The sequence below is a fragment of the Acomys russatus genome, chromosome 26 (assembly GCF_903995435.1).
Source record: "Acomys russatus chromosome 26, mAcoRus1.1, whole genome shotgun sequence".
In the NCBI taxonomy this organism is placed as follows: domain Eukaryota; kingdom Metazoa; phylum Chordata; class Mammalia; order Rodentia; family Muridae; genus Acomys; species Acomys russatus.
The window spans coordinates 10,542,448-10,551,612 of NC_067162.1; the positions used below are offsets into that span (position 1 = coordinate 10,542,448).

The window sequence follows — 9,165 nt, forward strand, 5'->3', positions numbered from 1 at the left end:
CCCCACACAGCACCCCAACCCCGACCCCAAGGGCAGCAGGCCGGCTCCTCCCCTGTGTAACTGTTAACTTATTCTGCTCTCTGGCTTTGCACAGCCTGCCTGGGCAGCCCCCCCAACCCCCGAGCCTGGGCAGGCCTAGGTGGGCGGCACCTTGGGACCCCCCCCCACTGTCAGCAGCAGCAGCAGCCCCACTGCTCCCCTTTCTTGGTATAAGTGCAATTAAAGCTGTGGGTGTCGCACCTTCTCCAGAGCTGGGTTCTCCTGGCCCCGCAGCCCAGAGAGGGGCTTATTGTGAAGGGCCCGCGGCCTCCAGCTTCCAAAGAGGAACACCGGGCTGGCTGCAGGGCCAGGTGCTCCAGACCTGAGGCCGCGCCCTGCGCCTTCCACCCCACCAGCTTGTGACCGAAACCTGCTCCCAGAGATGCTTCTCCTCCGTGCCGTGCCCCCTTACCCCCATAACTATTGTGATTAGTGAGTGCCGCTTGAGCGGAGTCAGTAACTTGTTGGGTTTTTTTCCAACCATCATGGCCTTATCCGTTCCCGTTTTCTCAGTGTCTTCAATCTGTGATAGATGTTTATGGAAAAAAAAAAGGAAAATCTGGCCTATCGTATAGAAATCACTATTTTGTGTGCTCCGCGTGCTAAAGCTTTTGGGGTGGTCCTGCACACTCCCCATGGGGCCTCCCTTCCCAGTGGTGAAAGTATCCACGCGCGTGGTAGTTTAGTGTGCTGTTTTCTACCTTTTTGTAGTCTTTCTTAAAACAATAAATACTGCTGTGATCTTTGTCTACTGATGACTGGGGCAGGGTTGGTGGGGGGTGTGCGCTGAGGACAGAAAGGGGACACCAGCCAGGATCAGAAATAAAGCATTTAGTACATGAAGAACAAGGCAAGGTGGCCACAGGGTCCCCACCCCAGGTGAGGGAGGCTGGAACCACTGGGCCTCCCTGGAGGGATACACCTGCAGCCCAGGAAAGGGCCAGAGCACAGGAAGCAGGCGGGGCTTTGCAGGGGCAGGCCTGGCTGGAGGGGCTCCTTTCTGCCCTTTCCCAACTTAAATAGGCATAAATAAAGACGCATCCAGACTTTGGGCCACCAGAGGCTGCTGCACCAGTCCCATCCCGCAACCTAACACTAGTGCCGACTGTGGCCCCTGTAGGGCCAGCCCAGGAAGGCAGTCCTCTCCTGAGCCCGCAGAGGTAGTTGGAGTCAGGGTCCAGGGCGGTGCAGCCCTCACAGCACAATCCAAGTGTACCGCTCACTGTCTGCCAAAACCTTCAATGAGCACCCTGCAGAGGACGATATGCAGAACCATGAGCCATTTGTCCAGTCCTGCAGCCAATTCCTGTGGCCTGACACAGAAAGTTCTAGAAACAACTCCCTGATGGTTCCCTGCCCCCATCTCCAGCCACAGCTGGATGCCACTGAGACCCTGTGACACCCCTTTCATCCAGCATGCCTAGGATCCAGGATGAGACCAGGTGTCCTGCCCAGCCAGGACACTAGGGCAGTTCCTACCTTTGTGCAGTGCCTCGTTGGTCATTCTGTTCACATAGCGGCCACTGCTTTCTGGTACCAGCCATTTCATGACCATGTCCACACAGCTCTTCCGGTAGGAGCTCCAGACACTGCCACTGGGGCCCAGGTAAAGGAGTGAAGAGGAGGCTTCCCTGCCAACTCCCTGGCAACCCACTCTAGCCTTGCCTTACCTGGTCTGTCCTTTGACCTCTGTTAAGTCCCCCACGCTGACTGTCTCAAAGATGCCTGTGTTGAGGTCCCAGGCCACCTTGAGACTGGTGTGATATGTCTTTGGTCTGCGGTGGTGGAGGACAAGAAGGTGGGCCAGTGAGTCCCTGCACTGGCTTGTCACTACACCAGTGACAGCATGGGCATTCCAGGTTTTATCTGTTCACCCTTTACACCGTGCAGAGAAGGGTCTGTGTATGGCCCTGCCACTCACCGGAGCTGGCCCTCCTCAGTGGGGGCTGGGAAGGCCAGGAGCAGCAGACCAATGTTGATCAGGACCTGGTTGGTTTCTGGGCAGACCTGGGAGCAGGCAGTGACAGTTACAGAGAGCCTACAGTGGGAAGGCTCCAGCCTCCCACTGTGCCCTAGCCTCACCTCCAGGATGACTATGTCATAGTCACTGAAAGAGCAGAACTGGTGACCCCAGGTGGCATCGTGGCGGATGACCTCATTGATGACATACTCGAAGTCCAGTGTGAGCTGCTCCACTGTCAGGTACTGACCCTGGGACAGATGGCAGAGAGCTAACGGTAGGGCGCTGCTAACCACTCCCTATCCTGGGTCACCTAGGACTTGCACTAGGGCTACCCACCTGCATGTCTGTCCGCTCTCGCATGGGCCGTAAGTTGCGACCACGGAGGTCAGTCACCACAAAAGGCAGGGAGATCTTGTCATCTTCAAATTCTGGGAAGGAAGGCAGAAGGTAGAACAGGCTAAAGGTTGTCTTGGGACTGCCCCATCCCAGAGTCTGTCCCAGGAAGACCTCTCACCATCCTCAGGCTCTGTCCCTTCCCCAGACCGCAACACATAGTGCAACTTGGTGTAGTTGATGTAGCCAGGCTCCGGGGCAGAAGCCTCTGCAGCAGGAGGGCTGTCCCTGGGCACCACTTCCCCACTCGGGGCTGGTGGCTCTGAGGATGGGCGGCAGCGGCTGCTTGAGGGCCCCAGACCAGAGGGCAGCCGAGTTTCCTCCAAGGTACTTCCCTTGGCCTCTTTGGCCCTGCGGAAGATGTCAGCCACAAACTCCTTGGCCTTGGCAATGGCTGGGGAGGGCTCCGGGGCACCAGAGGGCCTGGCTGAGACCACCTCAAGGCCGAGGCTGGAGAAGGCAGGGACTGCTTCAGGGCTCCAAGGTCCTGGTGAGCTGGGCGGGGCCGGGGGCAAAGCTGTGTGGTCGTATAGGATTTGGCAGAAACTGCTGTCCTCTGCAAAAAGCATTAAGGTTGCATATGTTACCACAAGTCACAGCTACTGTGACCTCCCTCAGAGCCTGGATTAGAAAGCCACTCCAAGGAGTCCCCAGGAGCCATTTCTGTGCTCAAGTCAGTGTGAAACTTTTGGAAGGGTATAAGTTCAAAAACCACATATAGTCCAGACATGTATTCATTTAAGACTTCCTTTAAAAGGATCCTGGGGCCTAGCATGGTGGCACATGCCTTTAATCCCAGCACTGAGGCAGAGGCAGGTGGATCTTTGCGAGTTCAAGGCCAGCCTGGTTACAGAGTGAGTTCTAGAACAGCCAGAGGTACACAAAGAATCCTATCTTAAAAAGGATGCTCATGGGGGGAGGGGTATTGGAGATATGGCTCAGGGGTTAAGAGCAATGGCTGGTCTTCTAGAGGACCCAGGTTCAATTCCCAGCACCCACATGGCAGCTCACAGCCAAATGTACATAAAATTAAAATTAAAAAAAAAATTTTTTTAAAGAAAAAAGCTGGGAGTAGAGGCCAGGGCTTTCATGTGCCAGGCTAGAGCTCAGACCTCATCTTTGAACATTCGTAATGCTACTACAAAGGACACAGCAAACGCAATGCACACAGCTTTGCCCTTAAAGTACAGTCTGCAGTGACAACAGGTAAGAGCCACCAAGTGAATCTGCACAACTGGACCAGCATAGGCACACAGGCCATATTTATTAGAGGAAGTAGGGAGTAGCAGAGGAGCCTAGCAAGCCAAGGAGGGCCACACCCCTCCTTGTAAACAACACTATGCCCCTCAGAGAGGCTACTGTCTACAGAGCCATCCTGGGCACTTTTAGGAAAGAGGGAAAAGGACACCAGGCTGGGGACAAAGCTCATACAGGTCCCAGGCCTGGAGTCCTCAGTCCTTCTTGGGCCCCTTGTGGGAGACTCGTGGTCAACAGTCAGGTGGCACAGCCTTGGTAAAGGCTAGGGACTGCTCTCACAGTGACCCAGGTATCCAGGCAGGGCTAGGGAGAACTCCAGCTGAGTGTGAGAACTAGGTTCCCTGTCCTTTGCCGGTCAGCTTGGTCACATGCACTTCACCTTGCCTCTTCCTTCTCCTGCCCCAGAGCAGCCATTTTAATGGGTATAGTTTTGAGCTCTCTTAAAACCAAAACATGTTATTAGCTTATCCCAAAAGTAGTGCACAGCTATAGCTCACTCTCCTGTGTCTGTGTCCAGATGTAATATGTATGTCACCTCTCTCTGGTGTTCCACAGGACACTGACCTGGACCTCTTCTACCTCAGGGAAGGGCACCAGGATGCCCCTGGCTCACCGCTGAACACACACCTGATGAGCCCCAGCTTCTCAGAGGGAGAGGGCTAGCAGGGCAGAGATGCAGGCTCAGACTCACAGGACCCCACTCTAATCCTTGCCAACCAGTGACATCACCCTACTTACTAATATGTGACTCTATCAAGACACAGAGAAATGGCTTAGCAGGTAAAAGTGCCCATCATTAGGTGTTCAGACCTGGGTTCAAAATTCCTGGAATCCATATGCTATAAGAGAATAAACTCCTGAAAGCTGTCCTAACTTCCCTGGCACATGCATGTGTACACACACATACAAATGCACAGACATACAAAAAACTTTAAGTAATAAAAATTAAAATGTAACTAAAAAAAAAAAGACACCATAAGAGACAGGTGTTAATTTTAGCACTCAGGAGGCACAGGCAGGGATCTTTGTAAGCTTGAGGCCAACCTGGTCTATATGGTGAGTTCTAGGCTAGCCTGGGCTACCTAGGCATTATCTAACAAAAGAGACACTGTGGAATTTGTTACTGGTATTCCCTGACACCAAGGATGCGAGACAACTGAGTGTACTAATTATGCTCTAAGGGGTGATGGGGTGACACTAGCCATGGAGAGGTCACAGCAGGGCCGTTGTCACACCATCAGCACTGTAGGAACATGGTCTCTCATTTCCACACAACAACATGAACTGCACTGCATTACATCCTTTTGCTGTGAAGGCAATAGTCTGCACGTGGTCAGTAGGGCACTGTGCTGCGCAGCCCCAGCATCTGCCCGGTTCAAAACCTCTAGCCCACCACTGCTAAAGCAGCTCATGGGCTGACAAGCTACACTTCAAGTAGCTAGAAGGAAGTCACTGAACAGGCCCGCCATCCCACCTCCCGGCTATGTAACCTTGAGAGACTGGACCCCTCTGAGTCAGGTCTCCTGGTCTGACCTCTGGCTAGAAATGGGACCACCTGGGCTGGGCCTACCTGCCGAGTGGACGGAGACAGCGCAGGCCACCAGGGAATAGCTGGTGTTGAGCAGCACCACCTGGTCTTTCTTGAGCTGGAAGGCGGGCTGGAAGGTGGGGAAGGGGTACACCACCTGATATTTGGTGTGCAACATGAAGCCGTGCCGCAGGCACTGTGCGCTTGGGTCCCCTGCAGCAAGACACACTACAGCTCACTTGATGCCTTGGCAGTGGTCCAGCAGCCCCGTACCCCTGCAGGACCCCTGGTGCCTCACCTGGGTGGGCACGACTGGCATCCTGGCAGGCAGCACAGCGGCCCCGAGGTGGCACGGCCACAGTGCTGATGTAGATGTCACGATGGTTCTCGTCACTCATCATCATGTTCATTAGCATGCCGTTGGCTGAGCGGGTGCTGGGGGAAGCACACCCTCAGCCTGCAGCCCATCTAGGGGCCACCAGCCCACCCTGCCCGCCCCACGGCCACCCTGCCTGCCCCCAGTCTCACTTGAAACCAAACACGATGACCTTGGACGCGTCGCTAGGCCACTCACACACAGTCAGGTACAGGTCACTGTAGATCTCCTCATCCTGGAAGAGGCGCACCTGCCGGACCTGAGCAGCATGCTCAATCAGTGCGTGACCAGAGGATGGAAGAGCTACGCCAGAACCAGGCTCTAACGGAGCTCTCCTCACAAGTGACCCAGGAAGGCCTGAGCAAAGACAGCCCTCCCTGCAAGCGGGAAGGAACCTGACAGACTGAATTACCTCCCTGCTCTCTGGCTGACAAAGCCCATGCGCAACAGAAACTGAAATGGCACCCACCTTGGGGCAGCGGTCAAGGACAAATGCTAAAGCCACTGTGACTACCTGTGTGAATCTAAGAAACCTATCTGCATCCCGGCCTAGACCAAGGATGTCAGACAGGCTGTGCCTGCCACCTGAGCCAAACAAAGTTATTGGCTTAAGCTAAAAACCCAGCAACTCCACAAGAGTCACTGCACTGGCCCATCATGCCATTTAACACAGGACACAGGCTGAGGGGTGCAAGAGCAGCTGACTCCTGCTGGCCGAAGGGTCAGCCCAGTGCGGAGCCTCCCGGAAGGGAAGGCCTAGTCCTACCAGCTTGAGCTTGCTGTGGACGTTGAACTCCCACCAGTAGAGGTGATACATGTAGAAGGAGAAGTCGTCGTCCCCGCTGCTGCTGGTATAGGAGAGGACATAGCGGCCACACTTGGAAAATCCCAGAAAGATATGGCTGTGGGGCAGAATGGGCAGAATGGGCCAGATGAGGACAAGCTTGCAGCCCTGACCCACTAGCCACCCCGCCTGGCCTCAGCCTCACCCTGCATACAGAAAATCCTCGTCTACGATGCTCTTGAGGGACACGCACACCCTGGGGGGCAGCTTCCGAAAAAGACGAGGTGAGAGCTGCCCGCTGATCTGGGGAGGAGACAGGCAGTGCTCTTCAGCCAAGTACCCCCCTGCACCCCCCCGCCCAGCCTCCTTACCAGCCGCAGAGGCTGAGCAGCCTCCACAGGCCCACTGCTAGGCAGATGGAGGTACCAAGGCCAAGTGGCCTTACAAAGCACCCCACCCCACCAAGGACCCATATACATCCCAGCCATGGCCCTCTCTGGACCCAGAGTCCTCCCAGCCTAAGGCTCACATCATCTCCCTGTGGAAGGGTCCCCTCACTAGGCAGCTTGGCTCCTTCCTCAAAGCTGACCATGAGACAGTAGGAGTAAAGGATGTGGGGGCCTGTGTATCTATTTGCCTGTTCCCATGAACCCACAGGGGCTCCCATTTCTCTTTTCAGAATGTATTTACTGTGTAGACTATAGCCCACATATAGAGGTGAAAACATATGTGGGTCCTGGGGAATCACACTCACATTATTAGGTTTGGCGACAAATGCCAGTGCCTATGGCGCCATCCCATTGGCCCCAGAGCCTAAAGAACCACTATTCCCAAGTTGCCTCCAATCCATTATTAACCAAACCCCCGTCTTAATTAACTGCTACCTGCCAACCAACTGTCATATCCTAAAACATCACCAAGGAAAGATCTTAGGAAACTGACAGGCATAAAGCTGACCACTGGGGAGCTGTTTTGGCCCGCCTTCAAGAGATAGCCATCTAGTTGGGAAAAGAGCTGCACGGAAAAGGGCTGGCACCTTGCCCTCAGTTCATCGCAATCCATAAAGAGAATGGTTCTGTCAGCCAAGCCTTCCTGAGAGGATATAACCCTTGCCCGGGGAGCGTCTAGGCTAGAGCCACAGCCTTGCCTCGGGAGCACCGGTTAAAAGGTGGAGGCACAGCGTTGCCCTCACCCACTTCCCAACTTGCAGTGCGCGTAGGCATTCTCCTTCCGCGGGCGCCCACCTAACAGACCATTCGCGTTCCCGCCCTTGCAGGTGGCCTCTGACAAGGGAGACAGAGCCCTGATCAGTGGCTTCCACTCTGAGAAGACCCTGCCCGCCCTGCTCAGGAAACACTCCTCCATTCAATGAGTGAGGCAGACCCCAGAGATCCCAACTCCGGAGATGGTCAGAGCTGGTACAGAGAGAGGAAGCATCAAACAGAGGATGCCCAGAGCCGGTAGCCGGGACTCTGAGCGGGGTGGGGAGGGGAGCTCCAATAAAAGGCAATGCTCTGAAAAATGGGTCTAAGCCAAGGTCTCCCCCTTCCTCCAGATTCCCCGGACGGCCACTACAGTAGCGCGCCCAGCTGCCTCCATCCCGGTTGCTTCCTCCATGATTTCTCCCCGGTCTCCTCCACCCAAGCCCCTTCTTCGCCGATCTCGCCCAGGCGCCTTCGATCCAAGGGCCCCTTGCAGGTGACCCGCCTAGCTCGCTCCATCCAAGTCACCAACCATCGCCATCCCAACCCCGCGCCTCTGCATCAGCCACGCCAGCCCCAGCCCCATCCCCATCCCCACCGCCCGGCCCGCCCAGCCCCCTCCCGGCCCCCCCCCCCACCTCGCCGCGCCGCCCTCCCTCGGCCGCCTCCCGGGTCCCCTCCTCCTCACAACCGGGCGCGCTCGCCTCAGGCTCCAGGCCTCACCTTGACCCGCTCCAGCTGCTTGAGGACGTGTTCCCGCCGCCTCCCCACCGTCCGCTTCCCCCCGGCTCCCCCAGGCCCGCCGCCGCCGCTCCCGTTCCCGCTGTTCCGCTCCGATTTCGAGCTGGGCGCCATTTTCACCCCCTCCCTCCACTTCCGGAGCAACCGGCCCCTTAGCCCCGCCCTCGACGCTTTCTGATTGGCCTTTTCTTCTCACAGCGGCCGGTCGGTTGGGTGACAGCCGGCATTCCTGCTCTCTTCCCGCTACACCTGTCCATCAAAGCTAACTCGGATTTTGGTTGGTAGATATGGTAGCTCCCGCTTATTCCCGCCCTTCATTAAGGATAAACCATTCAGGAGCCATTCTGGCGCTACTCTGCCAGAAAACTTTAACAGAATAGGCGAAGATTCCTGTCAGGCGTGACGTTGACACGCCCCTGAGTGGGTTTCCGTGGAGACCACTGGCCGTCCTGTGGGCGGGGCGATAGGAACCTGTGGTCCACAAGGGCCAGAATCCTCAGCCCTGACTCTGGCTCAGGCTGGGAGTGCAGAGGCCTGAGGAAAGCCTGAGGAGCATCCCTAGCCCGTGGGGAAAGAAGAATAGTTCATATTCAGACATCTTCCAAGCCGGGCGTGCTGGCGCACACCTTTAATCCCAGCACTCAGGAGGCAGAGGCAGGGGGATCTCTGAGTTCTAGGCCAGCCTGGTCTAAAAATAGAATTCTAGGACGGCCAGGGATGCACAGAGAAACCCTGTCTCGAAAAACAAAAACAAAAACAAAACAACAACAACAACAACAAACCATCTTCCAGACGATGAAGACAGTGATAGCATCGGTCAAATATCATGCTGTTTTTAAAAATTGCTTTTCAGGGGTCAGGCATGGTTCTGAGTTTGCACCA

At 55.7% G+C, this 9,165-nt stretch overlaps 1 protein-coding gene across 2 annotated transcripts; it reads right to left on the reverse strand.

Annotated features, from left to right (window-relative positions):
* Nucleotides 1-151: 151 nt before the first annotated feature.
* Dcaf15 (DDB1 and CUL4 associated factor 15) lies at nt 152-8,397 on the reverse strand. 2 transcript variants are annotated; one of them, XM_051168542.1, is made up of 13 exons: nt 8,266-8,397; nt 6,546-6,643; nt 6,323-6,458; nt 5,709-5,815; nt 5,479-5,615; nt 5,223-5,393; nt 2,517-2,951; nt 2,339-2,430; nt 2,122-2,250; nt 1,961-2,046; nt 1,710-1,814; nt 1,519-1,634; nt 152-1,289 (listed from the first exon to the last, which is right to left on the reverse strand). In XM_051168542.1, exons 1-13 carry the CDS (start codon nt 8,395-8,397, stop codon nt 1,234-1,236), a joined length of 1,800 nt encoding a protein of 599 aa, XP_051024499.1. In that variant the 3' UTR covers nt 152-1,233. The 2 variants fall into 2 exon arrangements, with proteins under 2 accessions (XP_051024499.1, XP_051024500.1); XM_051168543.1 differs by lacking the exon at nt 8,266-8,397 and adding an exon at nt 7,095-7,823.
* Nucleotides 8,398-9,165: the final 768 nt, after the last annotated feature.